This window comes from Acipenser ruthenus, chromosome 4, assembly GCF_902713425.1.
Source record: "Acipenser ruthenus chromosome 4, fAciRut3.2 maternal haplotype, whole genome shotgun sequence".
NCBI lineage: Eukaryota > Metazoa > Chordata > Actinopteri > Acipenseriformes > Acipenseridae > Acipenser > Acipenser ruthenus.
The window spans coordinates 87,001,397-87,024,181 of record NC_081192.1 but is presented as its reverse complement, the minus strand read 5'-3'; the positions used below and the strand labels follow the sequence as shown (position 1 = coordinate 87,024,181).

Below are 22,785 nucleotides of genomic sequence, written 5' to 3'. Positions count from 1 at the left end.
TGTACTGTAAAAAGCTTCAGACAACACAGCTCCTTGGAGCAGAGGCTTGTATCACTTGTCTTAAACTCCGAGGGTAGTACAGCAAACTAGGACACTAAAAGGCTACCAGGATAGAGCGCTTATATTGCTTTTTAATTTTATTTTACAAGTAGAACAATTTCTCACACAAATGAAAATGTAATTTCAGTATCAATATTCTGGCAAGCCTAATACTTTTGTAACAACATATTTTTTATAACATTAACAAATCATGATATTATAGTTTTATAGCTTTACCACCCCTACCTCATTTGATTTAGTTCCTAAAGCAAGCTGTTTACTGCTTTTGTGTGCAGAGATTTCATGAATCAGAAGCACGATTCTACCAAGAATGCTGGATTCACAAGCCCTGATTATTAATAATCTTTCACTACTTAGGTGCAGATTAAATTAAAACTATTATAAAGTATAGCTGTGGCCGCACTATGAACTGTGACTAAATTCAAGCCTTAGTTCTTGATTGGTCCTAATGGGGTCTGTACACCCAGGCATCAGGGCAGAGGACGCGCCTGCCAATGAGCAGGAGGCACTGAGGTTAATGAGTGTAACCTGTCATGTGTAATAGATAATCGAGAGCTGTGGCTGTCCGGAGCGGGACAGGAGCCTCTCCAGCACCGCCCAGCTCTTGGTCAGTCACACTGCCTCCTGAGTGCGGCTGTATTCAAACACACTGCCGCGCTCAGCGAAGGTGCTCTCCGCTTTCTTCTTCTTCTTGGAGAGGGGTCCCGGGGGGGTTAACTGCTCGCAGCTCCCATAACCCCCTCCCCCGGGGGTCTGCAGCTGGAACATGTCCTGCAAAGACAAACCCTAGTCAGACACACACTAAGAACCTCGCTGCTTGATATTTATACACCCTTTTAATTTATTTGGCATCCCAAGCTTTTAATCATGTTATATTGAATTACAGTCCAGAACAGTTTTGGGACTGTCTCGGCAGAGGCCTTTGAAACCCTGGGGTGTAATCGAAGGGGAAAGTCCTATCAGATTGCACGGTTTGTAAACCAGGTTTAATATGGGAATGTGAAAATTAAAATCATTGATGTATGCGGCAGTGAGCTTACAAACACAGGGGGATGCCTAATCAGTCGCTCTCTAGTTATGGGAGGCTGCTCTTACCCCTGGCTTGACGCTTATGGAGGTTTTGGCTCCCAGGTTGAGGGTGCGTCCGTCAGCACACACTAGCAGATTGAGCCCCGACGATCCTGGTTCACCCCCTGTACAGACAGACAGACGCACACACAAACACCAGCGTTAAAGAGGACCTGCTGTCAAACCTGAGTGACCAGGGAAGCGCCAAGCAAACCAGACACTAAAGCTATAATAAATCTGTTGTACAAAATGAAATCCTCCTCTCTTACGGGATTTGGTTTTTCCAGTGCTGTGCATGCTTCTGCATGATGTTTTCTTCTTACCTTTAGTCTCACATTGAGGATGCAACAACCCCTCTAGGGGAACGAATTAGAAGCATCTTAAAATGGCCTGGTGTCACTCAAACTTTTTAAAAATAATAAGTTTCAAGTATGTGATGAAAAACTTAAAACAATATAAGAACTGGAAACCACATACCATGAATGAGAACATGATTTCACTGTGTTGTACCTTGAATAGCGCTGTCAAACCTGAAGGGTCAGGGCAGCTCAGAGACCAGTGTCTGTGCTAATGCCTTCCTCCCCAGTGTGAGGTGTTGATACGCTGTGCTCGGCTACCTCAGCACATGAGTGTCTGAACTCTGGAGGGAAGTAGGGAGCTGCTTAGGGGCAGGTAAGAGGTGACTGCTTCGCAGGGGTAAAACTTATATGAAGTTTTAAATGACATCAGATTTTTTTGCTATCATTCCAAGTGGTTCTGGGTTCTGTTGTATTCGTTTTTTAATATACTTTCCTTTCCATGTTTTTTTTTTATTTTTATTGTTTTAATTGAATTGACACATGTAATAACCTCATATGGCCACTAGAGTCTGTAGAGTGACATAATTAAAATCCATGACTCAAACCAAGCTTAAAACATTCCACATGTACAGAAACGACCAGTTTAGTACAAAGGGTCCAGTCATATAAAGATGTGATATCCACAAAAGGGGCCAAATTACAGAATATACAGAAAAGGGTCAGCCCTGTAAAGTCACAAATGGGCCGCACTTGGCCCCCACCTTTTTATTCATGTGGCGGGCAAGTTTGCCCCAATTGTGTAGTGTGTGCTCGGTTACCTTTGAGTCTGTACAGCGGGGTAAAGGGGTTTCCATGCGGTTTATTTGTTCTGCTTGTACAGTGCGGTATTCAACAGCCTCTCTTACCTTTGAGTCCGTACGGCTGTGTGGCCCTGCGTTCCGTCAGCACTGACAGGATGACCTCCTCTCTGAACAGCAGCTCTCGAATCACACCGTCCCCCCCTCGAAAACACCCCCTCCCCCCAGAGGCAGGACGAAGCGAGAAGCGCTGCAGGACCACCGGGTACCTGAGAGAGGGGGAGAGGCTCTGTAACCAATGCGACAGTGGAGACAACACAAGAGAATACTGATATTCTACATCGAAATGATTGTATACATTTTCTGCATCTTTGGCAATATGACTTGTCATGCTAATAAGGACCATTTGAATTTGAGAGGGAGAGGTGGGGAGTTCAGTCCTAGTACAGTCCCAGTACAGTTCCAGTGTGACACTGCTGTTGTCAGTCTCTCTCCTCACTCACCTTTTCTCCAGTATCTCTGGGTCAGTGATGCGAGTGTTGGTCATGTGACTGTGGACCCCGCCACGCCCATGCCAGCCAGGCCCCGCCCCTGCACCGCCGGCCACTGTCTCGTAATATCCGACGCGCTCGTTCCCAAAGGTCACATTGTTCATACAGCCCTGTGGATCAGGGTAACACAGGAGTCAAAAGATCTGAGCCAAACAAACCTCAGTGAGAAAACACACTGCTCAAAACACTGGGGATTTCTCAACCCAGCTTTGTTAAGTTTTCAAGAGTTACAGATGATCTTTACTAAAGTATTAGCATATATAATAGCATAAAATTATAGCACGCAAGCCCAGATGCTTACCTCTCACTCCCATTACAGACGCACATGTGCCTATTGGCGAGATTATATGGTACCGTTGACAAACTAGACACCCCCAGACTCACCTGAGAGGCAGCACACACTTCGAAGGCTTTGAAAATGACATCAACAACTCTCTGTGATGTCAGCACGTTCCCGCCCACCACCGCGGCATTTCGAGACGGTTGCAGGATAGAACCCTCTGGAATGAGGACTCCAATGGGAGTGAGGCAGCCCTGGAATACAAGAGGATGTCACTTCAATTGTTTCCACATTGCCTCCCTCCCTCCCAGGTTCTCAGCTCTAACCACTAGACCACACTTTCTCCCTGTCTCCCAGTCTCACAGCTCTAATCCCTCATCCTGGCCCTGGCTGGTCCCTGTGTCCTGGCCATGGCTAGTCCCTGTGTCCTGGCTGGTTCCTGTGTCCTGGCCCAGGCTAGACCCTGTGTTCTGGCTGGTCCCTGTGTCCTGGCCCTGGCTGGTCCCTGTGTTCTGGCTGGTCCCTATGTCCTGGCCCTGGCTAGTTCCTGTGTTCTGGCTGGTCCCTGTGTCCTGGCCCTGGCTGGTCCCTGTGTCCTGGCCCTGGCTGGTTCCTGTGTCCTGGCCCTGGCTAGTCTCTGTGTTCTGGCTGGTCCCTGTGTCCTGACCCTTGCTGGTCCTTGTGTCCTGGCCCTGGCTGGTCCCTGTGTTCTGGCTGGTCTCTGTGTTCTGGCTGGTTCCTGTGTCCTGGCTCACTCACCTGATTCAGGGGAATGTCTTGCCCCACCATGCAGCGCAGGCAGTAGATGAGAGCGGACAGAGTGATCGCTCGAGGGGCATTGCAATTCCCAAACACCTCAGGGCCCGTCCCAGAGAAATCAAACACTGCACTGCCCTGTGAGAGACAGAGAGAGCGAGGGAGAGCTGAAATTGTATTGAGATCATATACAGGTACAAGTAATATTAGTTAGTGAATACATTGTCTCTATTGTTTTGAGGTCTCTATTGTTTTGAGGTAATGTTTGCAGTTTGTATAGTTCTGTAGTGTGTGTTTAATTTATGTAGTTTCTAGTTTGTATAGTTATGTAGTGTGTATGTGTCGAATTTATGTAGTTGGTAGTTAGGGTAGTTTAGCTTTTTGTCTCCTCACCTCCTCCTCATTAATCAGCACCTTCAATCTGATTGGTGTCCCGTCATCCATGTGATCCACTGACTCCACCTCCAGAGAGCCAGTCTGTTGCCGACGGCGATGGGCGAATTCCTTCAGCATGTCCCTGACTGCCAGCTCTGCATTGCTCTGAGTGACAGAAACACCAGTCACCTGGAGATACCTGCACCACATCTCACCTGCCTCTCTCTTTCTCTCCTATATACACCTCCCTCTCACCTGTATATACCTGTCTCTCTCTCTCACCTGCATACACCTGTCTCTCTCACCTGCATAGACCTGCCTCTCTCTCTCACCTGCATACACCTGCCTCTCTCTCTCACCTGTATACACCTGCCTCTCTCTCTCACCTGTATACACCTGCCTCTCTCTCTCTCTCTCTCACCTGTATACACCTGCCTCTCTCTCTCTCTCTCACCTGTAACACCTCTCTCTCACCTGCCTCTCTCACCTGTATACACCTGCCTCTCTCTCACCTGTATACACCTGCCTCTCTCTCTCACCTGTATACACCTGCCTCTCTCTCTCACCTGTATACACCTGCCTCTCTCTCTCACCTGTATACACCTGCCTCTCTCTCTCTCTCTCTCACCTGTAACACCTCTCTCTCTCACCTGCCTCTCTCTCACCTGTATACACCTGCCTCTCTCTCTCACCTGTATACACCTGCCTCTCTCTCTCACCTGTATACACCTGCCTCTCTCTCTCTCTCTCTCACCTGTATGTGTCCCATGTAAGCCTGCACCACTTCCAGCCTGTAGCTGTCAATAAGCTCCCCCACCAGCTGTATCCCCTTCTGATTAGCTGCCACCTGAGCCCGCAGGTCCGAGAGGTTGTCATGGAGATTGCGTGTTCCAGAACTGCCTGGGAATTTACTTGGAGCCATGAGGGCATCTGTCAGAGCTGAGAGAGAGAAGAAGAGAGACACAGAGTGGTTAAAGGATTTCACTTTTTAACTGCAAATGTAACGTATGTAAAGCAGATAAGTTCCCATGTCAGACTAACGGAAGCCCTTTCCTCCCCTCTTACCCTGCTCCTGGAAGACACCATTCCTGACGAGTTTGAAGAAGACAACACCCTCCCCTCCCACTCTCTCATTTTTTTCACCACTGTATCCCCTCTTACTTCTCCTCCCAACACTCCCCTCTTCTTTCCTTCCCATGCTCTCCCTCTCTCCTTCCCTCCCCTCTCCTCCCACTACACTCCTCCCCACTCATTCCCCTTTCCTATCTGCTCTACCCCTTCCCCAGGAAGAAAACACTTTCTTGACCAGTTTGAAGGAGATGAAGACAGCTCTCTCTCTCCACAATCATACCCCCTCCCCTCCCCTCTCACCCTGCTCCTGAAAGACCCCGTTCTTGACCAGTTTGAAGGAGATGAAGACAGCCCCCTCCTCCTGCAGTGATTTGGAGTGGGGGGGCATGGAGCCCGGGGTGATGCCCCCGATATCAGCGTGGTGCCCACGGCTTGCCACGAAGAACACGGGACGAGGCACGCCAGGGTGGAACACCTGACAGAGAGAAAGAGGGGGAGAGAGGGAGGGGAGTTTAGGTTAAAGACTTCACACAACTCAAAGATGAAAGAGTGAAAAGGCATTGCAGATATTGGTGGGAGAGGTGGGTGTTTCTTTATATCCCTACAGCAGAGAATGACCAATAGCCCACAGCAGAGAATGACCCAATAGCCCTTAGCCATATACTTTATAGAAACAGATAGAAGCAAGCACATCATATTGGTGTTGTGTTTTAAAACATGAGCAGAAGTTTAATGAGCAGAAAACTACTGAAGCTGTGTGTCTGAGTGTAGTTCCCAATATTTAGACAGCTTTTTAGTCAAATAATGTTTTTTTGTATGGCTCTAAGAACTCCCTGGTAACTGGTAGCTTTAATATGCTCCACTGTGCATTTACCCTGGTTTGCAATGTTTTTATAATATGCTTTACCATACCTCTCTGGGCTTTACAATAGTTACCTATGTAGCTTTCACTATGTTTTATTACACCTTGCTATGCTTTTACTATGGGACACTATTTTAAGGGTTGGTTTACCATGTTTTTTTTTTGTTTTTTTTTTTAAATATGCTTTACCTAATTCTCTGTTCTTCACAATGCTTCCCAATGTTTTACCATGCATTCACTGTGCTTTATTCCACTGTGGGACACTAGGGGGAGCAGTGCAGTGTGCTGTGGTTTATTCTCAGACTCACAGGGGTGATGACAGTCAGGTCAGGCAGGTGGCTGCCCCCGGCGCACGGGTGATTACTGAGAATCACGTCTCCTTCCTGCAGCTCTGTGCCCAGCTCCTGAATCTGGGGGAAAAAAGACAGCGCACTGCTCAGACAGAGAGACAGCGCACTGCTCAGACAGAGAGACAGCGCACTGCTCAGAGACAGGCAGACAGTACACTGCTCAGAGAGACAGCGCACTGCTCAGACAGAGAGACAGCGCACTGCTCAGACAGAGAGACAGCACACTGCTCAGACGCAGACAGCACACTGCTCAGAGAGACAGCGCACTGCTCAGACAGACAGGCAGACAGTGCACTGCTCAGACACAGACAGCACACTGCTCAGACAGACAGGCAGACAGCACACTGCTCAGAGAGACAGCGCACTGCTCAGACAGAGAGACAGCGCACTGCTCAGACAGAGAGACAGCACACTGCTCAGACAGAGAGACAGCGCAGTGCTCAGAGAGACAGCGCACTGCTCAGAGAGAGCGCACTGCTCAGACAGAGACAGCACACTGCTCAGACAGAGAGACAGCGCACTGCTCAGACACAGACAGCACACTGCTCAGAGAGACAGCGCAGTGCTCAGACACAGACAGCGCACTGCTCAGACACAGACAGCGCACTGCTCAGACAGAGAGACAGCGCACTGCTCAGACAGAGAGACAGTGCACTGCTCAGACACAGACAGCACACTGCTCAGACAGACAGGCAGACAGTACACTGCTCAGAGAGACAGCGCACTGCTCAGACAGAGAGACAGCGCACTGCTCAGACAGAGACAACGCACTGCTCAGACAGAGAGACAGCGCACTGCTCAGAGAGACAGCGCACTGCTCAGACAGAGAGACAGCGCACTGCTCAGAGAGACAGCGCACTGCTCAGACACAGACAGCACACTGCTCAGACAGACAGGCAGACAGTACACTGCTCAGAGAGAGAGACAGCGCACTGCTCAGACACAGACAGCACACTGCTCAGAGAGACAGCGCAGTGCTCAGACACAGACAGCGCACTGCTCAGACAGAGAGACAGTGCACTGCTCAGACAGAGAGACAGTGCACTGCTCAGACAGAGAGACAGTGCACTGCTCAGACACAGACAGCACACTGCTCAGACAGACAGGCAGACAGTGCACTGCTCAGACAGACAGGCAGACAGTACACTGCTCAGAGAGACAGCGCACTGCTCAGACAGAGAGACAGCGCACTGCTCAGACAGAGACAACGCACTGCTCAGACAGAGAGACAGCGCACTGCTCAGAGAGACAGCGCACTGCTCAGACACAGACAGCACACTGCTCAGACAGAGAGACAGCGCACTGCTCAGACACAGACAGCACACTGCTCAGACAGAGAGACAGCGCACTGCTCAGACACAGACAGCACACTGCTCAGACAGAGAGACAGCGCAGTGCTCAGACACAGACAGCACACTGCTCAGACAGACAGGCAGACAGCACACTGCTCGGACAGACAGACAGACACAAGGACACTGCTCAGACAGACCTGGTACTGCACTGTCTGCTGCATGGCTCCCAGATGCACAGGGATGTGGGGTGCATTGGACACTAGCCCCCCCTCCGGTCCGAACAGTGCACAGGAGAAATCCAGCCGTTCCTTGATGTTTGTGGATATAGCGGTTCGCTGCAGGATCCGACCCATCTGCTCTGAACACAACACAGCGCAGCACACAGCAGTCAACAGTGGGGTTCAGGAATCAACCCCACAGTGGACCTGCTGTCCACCTGAACACCAGCACTGTGTGTGGGGGGGAGCTGTGGAGTTTAGTTTACCTTACTACTATTGACCAGGGGTGTGTTTAACTAAGCAAAAGTTCTCAAACGTTTTTGAACTTTTTCTGTTGGTGGTCTGATCGTGGCTAACATTTGGAGAGGTTGTGTGAGATGAACAAATTTTTTCAGGTATGTTTTATATTTTACTGCGATTTATTGATAAAATGCCAAATAACTGTACTATATAAACTGTCTGTGTGACTATATCCTTATTATCATGTGACACTACTGGAGACTCTCTGGATTTGTACTCTACACTTCTGGCTATATATCCACGCATTCACTTTGCCTTTTCAATGACCTCCCCGCACTGTCCGGCTATATATCCACGCATTCACTTTGCCTTTTCAATGACCTCCCCGCACTGTCCGGCTATATATCCACACATTCACTTGGCCTTTTCAATGACCTCCCCGCACTGTCCGGCTATATATCCACGCATTCACTTTGCCTTTTCGATTGCTTCCCCGCACTGTCTGGTTGCTGACGGCAATGATGAGTCTATCACAACACCAAGGCCTTTCTCTTGGTGCACCTGTTCTAGGTCTATTCCACCCAATTGGTATTTGAATCCTTCATATTATTGTGATCGGCATGTAACACTTCACATTTATTAACATTACATTTCAGCCCAGTTCTGCATGCAGTCTAAATCCTTTTTTAATTTCCTGGGTGGCTGAAAATGTGCCGTTTCTCATTCAGAACAAGGGACTTGAGAGAGAGTCATTTGATTTAGCTTTTTAATACCTTTCTGTGGTTCTAGTTATTGGCCTACCAGTTATAACACCACGACAGTGATGACTGGTTTGCGATAACCTGGAACCTGCTACATCTCCCGAAGATGAATGGGACAACCGTCAACCCTCATGCCTGCCCACCCCCCTCCCCTCCCCTCCCCTCCTCACCTGCGATGCTCATGAAGCGGTGTGAGAAGATGGATAGCTGGATGGTGTCGAGCTCAGTGCCCACAGCCCGGAGCTTCCCTGTGCCCACTGCGATCCTCACATCCCCAGACTGGGTGATTTCAGCATGGCAGTCCGGCTCTATCAGGATGGTGCTGCGCAGCGGATGGGGGGGGGGGGGGGGGGGGGTGTCAGAGCGATGTCTCGCTTTAAAATGAAAATCCATGGCTGCTAGAACATTGGATTTATTTCAAAACTGCACATTGGAGACCTTTGCAGCTAGTGGAAGTGCAAAACTATTATTTTGTTAGCTACAATTACTTTAGGGGGCACTTTGATTAGTCAAGAAGAGAAACGTTTCAACACATATGGTCAGTGCTAATTAGCTGAAAAGTTCAACTTGACTTTTACCGTTACTAATAGTTTTCCAGAATATTTGTGTGTTGGAGGGTTTGAATTTATGGGTATTTTTAAAAGTTACAGAGTGGTTCTCAAATGCTGTGTTGTTGTTTTTTTGGTAAGCTTGACTAGTTCAGGAGCTGCTCTTCAGTTTCACAGACAAGTAACCTAGTCTAGGCCTGTGTTCAGAAAAGACAAGTAACCTAGTCTAGGCCTGTGTTCAGAAAAGACAAGTAACCTAGTCTAGGCCTGTGTTCAGAAAAGACAAGTAACCTAGTCTAGGCCTGTGTTCAGAAAAGACAAATAACCTAGTCTAGGCCTGTGTTCAGAAAAGACAAGTAACCTAGTCTAGGTCTGTGTTCATAAAAGACAAGTAACCTAGTCTAGGCCTGTGTTCAGAAAAGACAAGTAACCTAGTCTAGGTCTGTGTTCAGAAAAGACAAGTAACCTAGTCTAGGCCTGTGTTCAGAAAAGACATGTAACCTAGTCTAGGCCTGTGTTCAGAAAAGACAAGTAACCTAGTCTAGGCCTGTGTTCAGAAAAGACAAATAACCTAGTCTAGGCCTGTGTTCAGAAAAGACAAGTAACCTAGTCTAGGCCTGTGTTCAGAAAAGACAAGTAACCTAGTCTAGGCCTGTGTTCAGAAAAGACAAGTAACCAAGTCTAGGCCTGTGTTCAGAAAAGACAAATAACCTAGTCTAGGCCTGTGTTCAGAAAAGACATGTAACCTAGTCTAGGCCTGTGTTCAGAAAAGACATGTAACCTAGTCTAGGCCTGTGTTCAGAAAAGACAAGTAACCTAGTCTAGGCCTGTGTTCAGAAAAGACATGTAACCTAGTCTAGGCCTGTGTTCAGAAAAGACATGTAACCTAGTCTAGGCCTGTGTTCAGAAAAGACATGTAACCAAGTCTAGGCCTATGTTCAGAAAAGACAAGTAACCTAGTCTAGGCCTGTGTTCACAAATGTTCATCATTCACCAGGCTAATACATTTCTCCCCTGGACCCTGGGGAACAGTGAAACAGACTTCAAAAGTTTTTCTATTTTTTTAAACACAGAGGAAATCAGCCCAGTCCGACCCCTCCCCATTGCCACTGAATAGAAAAACAGCCGCGGAACTTTCTTTATATCCCATGACCCTTTGCATGCTGCGAGAAGGAAGTAAAGATGTAACTATCACTGACACTTATCTGCTGTATCATTGAATTGTATTTTGTCACACTTGTACTTGCTTGAACCAAAGTCATTGTATTTATCTTGCTCTTAATTGTATTATTACTTGTACTGTGATACTTGAAATGTATTTGCTTTCAATTGTAAGTCGCCCTGGATAAGGGCGTCTGCTAAGAAATAAATAATAATAATAATAATAATAATAAAAGGCAGAGTTGAGTATCTTGGTAATATAGACTATCTTTGGTGCAAGTGTGCACATGCCTCATACTCCTCCATTCCGCTGTCGTAGCGATCCCACCTGAACTGTTCCGAGTTATTTCGCAACTGTACCAGTAGGAAACGTGCTCTCGTCTGGGTTTTGTATCGATAGTTACACCGGTACCTCACTGATAACAACTCCAGTGTGAACAGACGTTGCGATACTGTTCTGCTACGATACTGGTATAAAAATGGAAGTGTGAACAGGGCTTTAGATGTCTCAGATTTTGTGCACCAGACATGAAGTCAATGTATCAAAGTGTGTGGTCAGCAAAATGTATAAGACTGCATGTGTACAGCATGTAATTGTATATGAGAAACACCGGAAGGATGTTTTGCATATTAAATTAAGTGGCTGTACACTTACTATGAGTAAAACACTAAGGCTAACACATACTCTACATTTGACCTGCACGTTTCTGATAACAGTTAAAGTTTAGGCAAAACTCTAAACATTTCATTCTTGGCTAAACTGTAACCCTGGTGCAATATAGCAGCGCTATCCCTGCCCTCTCATAACCGCCCCTTGCTGCACCTGTTCTTGTCAATGATGATGGCCGGCCCCGGGATGCTGTGGTCACATGACAGCTCCTCCAGCAGGTACACTTTGGTATCCAAGTAACCGTCGTCAAAGTAACACTGCGTCACCTGAGCAACAAGACATTTCATTAGGGGGGTTGCCCGATCAGAGATTCCCAGTTAGTGTGGCTCGATTATTCAGATCTGCCTGGGTTAGAAGTCAATACGTGGTGTGTGGGGGGTCTCTTATAAAATAATTTGTGGTGTGTAGGGTGTCTGTGGTGAGAGATGTCATCTCATGCAGTTTGGGTTCTGTCTGTTCAAACGGTGCAAAATTTCTGGTATAATGCACTCTGCACACAACATATTAGCGTATTATATATCACAAAACAAGATTGTACTCTGGAACAGCTATTAAACATAAGAAGTGTTTTTTTTAACTTTAGAACAAAGTAGCTGGGTTTGTCTGCCTTGTGTTTCAGAGCTAGATTTTAAAGAGTTCGTAGTTGACTGAATTACTTTGCGACAGACTGTTACTACAGGAATTCTAATACTGAAGTGCTGCAGTGCTGTTGGATTTCGATATGCAGATTATTCTACATTGCTGCCGTATCCAGCACGCCGTGCAGCCCCGTTCCCTTGAGTTTGTGACTGACCCTCTCCACGCGTGGCTCGGTCCCACGGGGCTCCACTCTGCTCTGGTGGTCGATGCTGGTCCTGCCAGTGCCTCGCACCCGGATATCGTCCACCACGATGGGCCGCTCCGGGATGGTGAAGCCAAACTCCTTCCGGTACCTGCGGAGAGGAGAGAGCGCCTCTCAGCACACTGCGCATCTAACCTGAGTTACAAATATCAAAAAACTGAAGAGCAACTCCTAAACTGAGGAGAAAGCAGAGAAACACGCTGTGATGGGTCTCCTCCTAGCGGCTGTTGAGTTAATAACACTGACATCAGCACAAGACCCGTACTTCCCTCTGAACTACAGAGCTTGCTATATAGTTGAATGGTAAGACGTGACGTTCTTCTTTGAACCGCGAGGTTAGCAGTTCTTGCCTTTCCATTAAATTTAATGGGCTGAGATGCCAATTCATTACAATGCCAAATTTCCATGGATGCAGACTCTTATAAAAGTTTGCAAGGTAATTTTGCAGTTTTACCAATGGTTATAATATTAATTTACCATAGTTTAACAGGGCTTGCCATAGGTTTTTTTTTTTTTTTTTTAAATATTCTTTACCATGCTGTACTTTTCACTGTGCTTTACTACTTTTGCTATGCTTTTAATATGGGAAAGAAGTGATAACTAAAATCAGATAAATCCGTTATGAAGTATAAAGTATTCCTTTTAATTCAAATAACCTAATAACCTGTTTGTTTTTTGTTTTTTGAAACCTGAAGAGCACTGCAATCTTACAGCAGGGGTGTGCGTACAGATTAGTGCCCCCTGTCCCCCTCGTACCGGTCAGTGAATGCAGCTCTGAAGTCTCCTGTGCTGCAGGACTCCTTGTTGCCGGGGTAACCGCTAGCGGAACACATGAGTGCGCAGTCCGTACGCTCGTATCGCAAGTGCAGGAAAACCTCTGTGCTGATCTCAGAGCTAGAGAGAGGAGAGGGAGAGGGAGGGGGAGAGAGAGAGAGAGAGAGAGAGAGAGAGAGAGAGAGAGAGAGAGAGAGAGGGGGGGGGGGGGGGGGTTAACTGAATATTCAAGGTAATTGTCTTTATAATAACTACATCTATTCTACAACTCAAAAGCTCCCCTCCAAGTTTATTGCAGCAAATGTACAGAAATATTTTACATTTTTATATTTTTGTAACAAAATAACATTATAACAGTACTAGTATTGAAAAGCCTCTACTGTGCACTTTCAATGTGACTGCAGGCTGCAATATACCTAACTTCTCTCCCTCCCCGTAACCCGTCCCCATCTCCCTCTCACCTGGTGAACCCTTGCCCATGCAGTGCCTCCTCACACCTCCCTCTCAGCTCCTCCACTCTCCGGTCCAGCTCAGTGAAGCTGCTCTCCTGGTACAGCAGACAGCAGGGCTCCTGAACCTCCTGAACCACATCTGCCAGAGCCATCCCGAATGCAGACAGGATTCCTGCGTACCTGATAGACAGGGCATGAGAGAGACAAGAGAGTGCGCACGCACACACACACACACACACAACCCCCGTGTACCTGAACAAGTAACACAGATAGACAGGGCGCGAGACAGACATGAAAGTGCGCACCCCCCCCCCCACACACACACACAACCCCTGTGTACCTGAGCAAGAAACACAGACAGACAGGATGTGAGAGAAAGAAGAGAGTGCGCACACACATGTGCACACACTGGATGGAAATAAGACTCCTATTGCATAACCATTTCACCCATTCCAGGTTTTACTACGAAATTCATTACCCACAGTGTATAGGTAACATGCTAAGGTGTGTCTTATTAGACTCCTAGTAAAACCAGGAATAGATCAAACTGCAATGTAATGGGAGCCTTATTTCCATCCCTGCACACATACACAAACAGTGGTTGTGAGAGAGGAACAGGAGAGAGCACACACACACACATACACTCCTCCTCTCCTCTCTCCTCAATCAGCAACTGTTTCCTATTTGCTCACAACCCTGCATTCCCACTTCTGACCCTCCCTCTAACTCTCCTCTCTCTTACATGTGAATGAAGACGGTCCCCATATCCCCAACCCCACTCACTTGTGAATGAAGACGGTCCTCATGCCTAGAGCCCTGGCGATGGCACACGCGTGCTGCCCCCCGGCTCCTCCGAAACACGACAGTACGTGATGGGAGGTGTCGTGACCCTTCGCCTGGCAGGGAGAGCAGAGACAGCAGCGTGGGTCAGGGGTCACAGGTCAGAGGGAGGAGGGTTGGACTGAATTCAGGAAAACCCACCCCAGGGACAAAAACTGACAGACATACATGCTGCCCCTGAACCCCCCTTAGTGCTACTCCCTACAGGATAAAGTCTTCTGTGTCAAAATTGTGAAAGAGCTAGGCAACCCCAGTAGCATACATGGCTAGGGTACCTGAATGTGGCGGCCATCTCATGCCACAGAGAAGGTGCAGTTAGATCTTTCCAGCTACACTGAGATTATGAAGGCTCCCGCTTAATGGTTAACAAGATATTCACAGCACTAGGAGCGGTGGAGGTGGGTTTGCAGTTATTGCTTATTTTCTCTTCTTAATTTGAAACACGAGATAGTCAAGTTTAAATAAGAACTGTGGTATACCATCACTGACACAGCCGATACACTCGTATTCCACTTGTATCCCTCATTCCCTCCCTGTGAGTGGAACACGCCCCCTACCTGTGTGAGTGCTCTGATTGGCCGGCACATGGCCTCATTGGCAACGCGGATGAATCCCATGGCGACCTCCTCCACGCTCATCTCCGAATGGCTGGCTCCGGGCTGTGTGGACAGGAAGTGGTTGACGGTTGCGGTGAGGAGGCGTAATTCGCGCAGAGCGTCCTCACTAGAGAGAGGCTGGTCCTCCGAGGTGCCGAATATCCGCGGGAAGAACGAGGGCAGCAGGCGCCCCAGAGCCAGGTTAGCATCTGTCACTGTGAGAGGGCCCCCTGCAGGAGAGACACGCAAGTACACAGCAGGGTTTTTTGAAAAATGAAAAGTAACTTACATTCAGCGACAAACATTTCAACTGCAAGTCTTTTTCAATGTCTTCAATGTAAATTGAATGACAAACCTTACTTCCAAATTCCAACACTGAAAAAGTCTTCTAGTCGAAAGGTTTTCAGAGGGGACAGAAATTACAGTTTCCCCTATTCAGGAAAACAAAGTGAACCGAATCTGGAACACAGGCTTAGTAAATCTGTTCAGACAGACACTCACACACACACTCGATCACTGTGATACAGAAGGTCTAGTATTGTGGTACGGCCCTTAATGCTCAACACAAAACAGGTTAGAGCCCCAGAGAGCCCAGAAATAAAGACAGACATACAGACTGGTGGACAGAAAGACGGCCAGACAGACAGCGTACCTTTCCTGTAGCAGGCTGGTCCTGGGTGAGCTCCAGCAGACTCCGGCCCCACTACGAACATCCCGGACCTGTGGGCAGGCAGGCAGGCAGACAGACAGACAGATTGTCAACACATGCTTCAGTGTGAAGCCTCAGCTGCTGTTACAGGCCAAAAAAAATGACACACAAAAAAGTGTGGCTTAATGAAGTGGCAAGTGTTTTTTTTTTTTTTTGTTTTTTTTTTTTTTAATAATTGCCAATTATTTTTTATTATTTTCTCCCCAATTTGAAATGGCCAATTATTTTTAGGCTCAGCTCACCGCTACCACCCCTGCGCTGACTCGGTAGGGCGAAGACGAACACACGCTGACCTCCGAAGCGTGTGCCATCAGCCGACCGCTTTTTTTCACACTGCGGACTCACCATGCAGCCACCCAAGAGCTACAACGTCGGAGGACAACGTAGCTCTCGGGCAGCTTACAGGCAAGCCCGCAGGCGCCCGGCCAGACTACAGGGGTCGCTGGTGTGCGGTGAGCCGAGGACACCCAGGCTGACCTAACCCTCCCTCCCCCCGGGCGACGCTCGGCCAAGTGAGCGCTGCCCCCTGGAAGCTCCTGTCCTCGGTCGGCAAAGGAATAGACCGGTCTCGAACTCGCAACATCCAGACTATAGGGCACATCCTGCACTCCACTTGGATCGCCTTTACTGGATGCGCCACTCGGGAGCCCATGAAGTGGCAAATTTGAAATGTTACACAAGAAGATAGTTGTATTGTTTTCTCAGCATGTGCTCGTCTGTGTGCGTGTGTGTCACTGTGTTTCTCAGTGTGTTTGTCTCAGTGTGTGCGTATCACTCAATATGTGTGTGTGTCTCTCAGTAGGCATGTGTGTGTCTCAGTTTGTGTGTGTCTGTCTCAGTAGGTGTGCGTGTCTCTCAGTAGGTGTGTCTCAGTTTGTGTGTCTGTCTCAGTAGGTGGGCGTGTCTGTCTCAGTAGGTGGGCGTGTCTCTCAGTAGGTGTGTGTGTCTCAGTTTGTGTGTCTGTCTCAGTAGGTGGGCGTGTCTGTCTCAGTCAGTGGGCGTCTGTCAGTCGGTGGGCGTGTCTGTCTCAGTCGGTGGGCGTGTCTGTCTCAGTCGGTGGGCGTGTCTGTCTCAGTCGGTGGGCGTGTCTGTCTCAGTCGGTGTGGGGGGGGGGTCTCTCACCTGAAGAAGAGCCGGGACCCCCCTCCCGCTGCCACGGTGTTGATGTCGAGCTGCGGTGCCTGCACAGTGATGCCCGCCGTCGTGGCCTCGAACACGTGCTCATACTGCCCGGCGTAGCGGCTCACATCCGTTGAGGTGCCTGACGGGAGAAAGACGAGAGAGGGAAAGGTAACCAACTGCATTTTTTGTAAACGTTGAAGTGTCTTGTAAGACATTAAAGAAAGATTACCCCCCCACCTCCCCGCCTGCTCACCCCCCATGTCGAAGCCGATGACGGGTTGCCGGTTCTCCTGGCTGTAGCTCGTCATCGCGTAGCCCACTACCCCCCCCGCGGGGCCTGACAGGATTGCTCGAGAGCCGTTGAACTTCTCCATGGGAGTGAGACCACCGTCCGACTGCATGAACAGAACACGCACCCCCTGAGCATGGAGATGGAGGGAGAGGGGGCAGGAGAGTGAAGAGAGAGTCAGCATCTGCAAACTGATCCTCTCACTTTTATAATATTTGAAGAGTTTCTCAGATGTGCAGTTTTATTAAATTTTTGCTGTTGTCCAAAAAAGCTTCCCTGAGCTGGGACAGGTGCATTGCCAGACAAAGCAAATGCAGGGGCGGACTCACCTGTAGCCCCTGACAGAAGCCGGCTCGGAAGCCACTCAGGTACTCCCGGATCTTGGGGGTGAGGTAGGCGTCGGCGCAGGCTGTGTACCCACGAGGCACGATCCGCACCATAGGCATGACCTCGCAGGACAGGGAGACCTGCTGGAAACCCAGCCTCCGTGCCAGAGCCCCGACCTGAACCTCGTGAGAGGACCACCTGAGAGATAAAGAGAGAGAAAGAGAAGGGTCAGACACACAGAATTAACACAGAACTGACACAGGCACACTGCATTGACACAGACACACCGTACTGTCCTTTAACTATTGGGGTCTTTTCTAAGGGAGGACTCACGTGTAGGAGTGCATCAGAACCACGGCCAGGCTGCGGATCCCTTGGGACAGCACCCTCCGCAGGTCAGCCTCCAGCCGGACCAGGTCCGGTGGGGTCCACACCTCCAGCCTCTCCCCAGTGGAGCCTGCAGGGACACAGAGAGAAAGCTGCACAACACCCTCCTGTATCCCCCCCTCCTAATAATAATTAACCTAGTACTTGATAATCAACTTTGAGTAAACAGATTCAGTTCTTTCAGCCTTCATAACTTATTCATTTAAGCCCTGGGATTCGTCTGGTTGTTCTTTGCTGGACTCTCTCCAAGGCCACAATGTCCTTTCAGTAGTGTACTCACCAGAATTAGACACAGTATTTCAAGTGCGGTCTCGCCAGAGTGTTATACAGCCTCACCATAACCTCCTTTGATTTGTAATCTACTCTTGCTTGACTGGTTGTTGCCGACAGAGACTCTGTTACAACATCAAGGACTTAATGTGTGAATGTGCTTTACAGCAGCATTTCAATTCCCATTAGAGCAACACCCGTAAATAAGAATTCACCCATAACTACCCACGCGTGGTATAATGACACGGCTGGGGGGTTTGGCAGTAATGCCACCCTGGGCTGCGTTTGGGGCAGTTGAAGAGCAGTGGGCGTGGGTTAATATGGGCAAGGGCTGTGAATGCGTGTTCCTCAGGTGTGAAGGGGTTAATCTGGGCTACTCCCCCCTCCCTCAGTGGGAGGGGGGAGTAGCTAGCGTTAGGGCACCAGTTCTTGGCGGGAGTGTGAAGGCAGAACTGCAAGCAGCAAACTTGTGTTAGCAACGAGGAGTGTGCTAGGGAGATAAACAAATACGTAATCAGGTTTGTTTACTCTTAACAATGTGGTCTTTACCTACTATTGGGTACTCAATAATAATAATAATATTTATTTTTTAGCAGACGCCCTTATCCAGGGCGACTTACAATTGTTACAAGATATTACATTATTTTTACATACAATTATCCATTTATACAGTTGGGTTTTTACTGGAGCAATCTAGGTAATCTGCTCAAGGTTAAAGCAGCAATGTCCTCCACCTGGGATTGAACCCACAACCCTCTGGTCAAGAGTCCAGAGCCCTAACCACTACTCCACACTGCTGCCAATAATAATAATAATAATAATAATAATAATAATAATAATAATAATCCACATTAAAAAAACAAGACATAATGGCCAGGCAGAATATTTTGAAACTGGTCAGGAACAGGACACAAGATGACACCAGAATACTGTGGCTCTGATTTCTTGAAAACACACCTACAGTGACATCAACACAAACTCAGTGAATGACTGGAGCGGGGACCCCTGCGGTACCTGTGACTGTCTGGAAGGCCTCCCTCCTGGGCAGCTGGCAGCCATCTCTCTGCAGGACCACCCTCTCCTCCACCTCGATCACCTCTTCATACAGAACCTCAGGCGTCACTATCTCCTGCACCAGAGACACACAGACAGGCAGGTAGACACAAAGAGCATTGCTTTGCTTTGGGGGAAGAGCCCAGTTTAACGCCTTCAGATCAATTAGACTGAACCAGTTCCTAGTATCGGTTTGATCTCAAGACTTTGTCAAGTCATGTTTTAAAGGAACCCAATGATTCAGCATCAACAATATGGCTAGGAAACCCAAGTCTGTTTCCACTTAATTTCCAGCTGTGTCCTGGTTTCTGCATTGCACCTAAAGTATTAGCTAGGGGTAGCTAACTTCTTTTTTTATTGACCTGACCCCTTCATGACCTGGTGATGGGGGGTCAGTATAAACTCCCTGGTGGATTATGGGTTCCTCTTTAGCCGGTCCACTCCGTTAACACTGGCTGATGAAGGGAACTGGATCAAAGGTCTTCACACACACACAGAGATCCAGGAATGCTGCTCGCTGTTTCAGCGCTGACAGATATCAATAATTTGCAGCTCTGAGTCGAAGTCCAGAACACAAAGGCACAGGTTTACTGAGCTTCTTGTGCTCCACTTAATAAACAGAAGGGGAATGTGGCTGCTCCATTCAGACCGTATCGTGGCTATGTTTGATTGCTGTGATGGTGGCTGTGTATCAGGGCTGGGTATGGCTATGATGTGTGCAGGGCTATGGTTGTACTCACCAGGTCAAAGAGACGAGGCTGTGCCTGGTTTAGTGTTCAGTGTATAATGGCTGTGTATGGAGCTGTTTATGGAGGCTGTGTATCAGAGCTGTGTATCAGGGCTGTGTACGGCTATGATGTGTACAGGGCTATGGTTGCACCCACCAGGTCAAAGAGGCGAGGCCGTGCCTGGTTGCCGATGTGCAGCAGGTCCCTGAACCCCCGAGTGATCAACAGGGCCATCTTCTCCCCCTTCCTCTCCAGAAGCGCATTGGTCGCCACTGTGGTACCCATCCGGATCCAGCCAATCAGAGAGGTGTCCAGGGGCTGGTTGCGTGGCATGGACTGCCCACACTCCTGGGCAGGCAGGCAGAGTGATAAGCAGACAGAGAGACAGACAGAGAGACAAGCAGACAGAGAGACAGGCAGGCAGAGAGACAGACAGAGAGACAGGCAGGCAGAGAGACAGGCAGAAAGACAAGCAGACAGAGAGAAAGGCAGACAGAGAGACAAGCGGGCAGAGAGAAAGACAAGCAGAGAGACGGGCAGAGAGACAAGCAGGCAGAGAGAAAGGCAGGCAGAGAGACAAGCAGGCAAGAGAAAGGCAAGCCGAGGCAGACAAGTAGTTACACTGTTACAGGGGCATTCACACTTTTTTTAATTCCTTCAAAAGAACTTGAATTTCTATTTTCCGTTTTTAGTTTTTAGAATCAGTGAGTCTGGATCACATCTTAGTCCAGCATAACCCCCTCTGTGTCCCTCTGCCTTCCTCCCTTTCCTTCCCTCTCATTCTCCTCTCCATTTGTCCCTCTTCTTCCAGCCAATCCAAGCCCGTCCTTGTCTCTCTGCATCTTTCTCCCTTCTGTCCCGCATCTCTCCTTTCCCTCTGCCTTCCCCTCCCTTCTCCCCTCTCTTATCTTACAACTCTATCTCCCCTCTCTCCTCCCTGTCCCTCCCTGTACCTTTTCTTCCAGCCTCTCCAAGCCCATCTCCCTCTCCCCTCCTCACCTCCTCAAGCACTCTTCGGATTCCCTCAGTCGGGGCGTCCCTGTAATTTGCCGGATCCTCGGAGAGCAGTTTAAGGACCCTCACCTTGCCCCCAGGGCAGCGGGCGAACACGTCTGTGAAAGTGCCGCCGCGGTCGATGGCAAACTCGAACCGATCCCCAGGAGACGCCATGCTCGCCGCCTGACAAACAAATGTGAAGTGTGTTGTGAAGTGGAGCATTCAAATATCACATGAGTGGTGTATCCCTTATAGCCTGTACCACATTTAACAGATACCAAAAATTAAGAAAAATTTATTCAAATTTGATGCAACCTGACAGTGTGGGGAAGCAATTGAAAAGGCAAACAGAGTGCTCATAGTCAAAAAAGTGTAGAGTACCAACCAAAGGAGGTTATGATGTGATTGTGTAATGCACTGCTGAGACCGCACTTGAGAGTACTGTGTTCACTTCAGGTCACCAAAGTACCAAAGGGAAACAAAGTGTTTTCTCTTAAGGAGCCGAATGAAATGACTCAGGACATTCACTGAGACTCAATTCAACCCAAGTGTCTTTACCACACAGACTAGAACTAGAAAGTGTAATCATTAAACTGAGGAATCAGTTTCAGGTACTTAACTTGTTTATGATAAAATGCCAGCAGGTCAGTTCACCAGACATTCAAGCACAAAAACAGCCATATAGACATAATTATTAACTTGTGTGGAAGTAAGTTTGAGTAGCTCAGTGTTTAGAGTGCTGGGCTGCAGTGTGGAAGACAGTGGGTTTGAGGAGCTCAGTGGTTAGAGAAAACACTGGGCTGCAGTGTGGAAGGCAGTGTGGTTCACCACTTTGGTTTATGACAGATAAAATAAATTCATAGTAAATTCAAGGTATCTAGGCTACAGTTTGTTTGTCTGTATACTGTCAGATCCTTAAATCCAGTCATTAAATATATCATCCACCTGCTTATAAACTCTGCAACACAAATGGACACAACCCAAAGGTATCTTAATTAAGTTAAGCTGGTGAAAGATTGTCATGCTTTCGTTTAAAATGTGCACTGACAATTGTTACAATACTGCCACTCTTTTCCTGGGGTCCTCAGTCACAAAATGGGGACACTTATCTGCGGATTGTGTCTATCTGTCACAATCTATATGACGAACACAATAACTTTCTTGATTTCGCACCAATCGTCACCAAACTTATCATACCTGAGGACTTTCCATTTATATAACAGAAACCTGATTCTCATTAAAGCTGGAGAATGGATAGGCGACAAGTGTTCAATTTCAATCGGGTTTTTGAACAACAATCTTACGAGACTTCTTATTTAGACAACCCCGTCCCCTTACCTCCCATAAAAAAACAACAAAATTTGCACGGTAATTTTCCATATACATTTACCATAGCTCCATGTTTGTTTGTTTTTTTTTGTTTTTTTTTTAAATGTGCCTTACCAATTGTGATTTAAAATACTTACCGGTTTACCATTATTTTACTGTGCTATTACACGGTGCTATGCTTTCACTATGGGAAACCTTTAGAACACAAGTGTATAAAACCGGACAATTGTTTTCACATGACTTCAGAGAAATTCGGCTACTACTGTGAAATATACAAGTCCAGAGTAACAGGTTTGTGCACATGCAAACCGACTCGCCTCCTCGTCCTAGTCCATTGTGCATTTCTTGCAAAGATAGCGAGTGCTTGCGTGGAGCTTCTCTCACGCACTTGAAGAAGCCTCCAAAACATGCAGATCCTTTCCGTATCTACAACGTCCTTGCGAGGTCAATACATGCGCTGCAGCCCACCACTTACCTGCTGTCTGCCGTACCTTTTCGGTGGCGCTCCGACTGCGATGACTGGATATCTGACACGGTTCACTTGAAGTATTCACTGTGGTAGTTCTAACTATATAGTTCGACAGCGGATGACAACATTCCTTCTTAAAACCACTACATAATGCATCCAAATCAAAGGGTGTACGTAGAACTACATCCCCCATAATGCATTGCGCGCACATGCGTCGCAGGGATTTGTAATTTGTGTTCCTTGG

The 22,785-nt window shown here is 48.0% G+C and overlaps 1 protein-coding gene across 2 annotated transcripts; it reads right to left on the bottom strand.

Annotated features, from left to right (window-relative positions):
* Positions 1 to 74: 74 nt before the first annotated feature.
* Positions 75 to 22,752, bottom strand: oplah (5-oxoprolinase, ATP-hydrolysing). 2 transcript variants are annotated; one of them, XM_059023018.1, is made up of 27 exons: positions 22,564 to 22,752; positions 20,747 to 20,926; positions 19,904 to 20,095; positions 18,981 to 19,095; positions 17,643 to 17,766; positions 17,312 to 17,507; positions 16,947 to 17,112; positions 16,694 to 16,832; positions 15,515 to 15,582; positions 14,824 to 15,092; positions 14,210 to 14,322; positions 13,436 to 13,606; positions 12,957 to 13,094; positions 12,153 to 12,291; positions 11,513 to 11,625; positions 9,151 to 9,302; positions 7,959 to 8,119; positions 6,428 to 6,529; positions 5,558 to 5,732; positions 4,941 to 5,125; positions 4,205 to 4,351; positions 3,815 to 3,949; positions 3,160 to 3,309; positions 2,728 to 2,885; positions 2,333 to 2,493; positions 1,156 to 1,253; positions 75 to 831 (listed from the first exon to the last, which is right to left on the bottom strand). In XM_059023018.1, the coding sequence occupies exons 1-27, from the start codon at positions 22,750 to 22,752 to the stop codon at positions 673 to 675; spliced, it is 4,095 nt and encodes a 1,364-aa protein (XP_058879001.1). In that variant the 3' UTR covers positions 75 to 672. The 2 variants fall into 2 exon arrangements, with proteins under 2 accessions (XP_058879001.1, XP_058879002.1); XM_059023019.1 differs by having other exon boundaries at positions 22,548 to 22,700.
* Between the last annotated feature and the right edge of the window lie 33 nt (positions 22,753 to 22,785).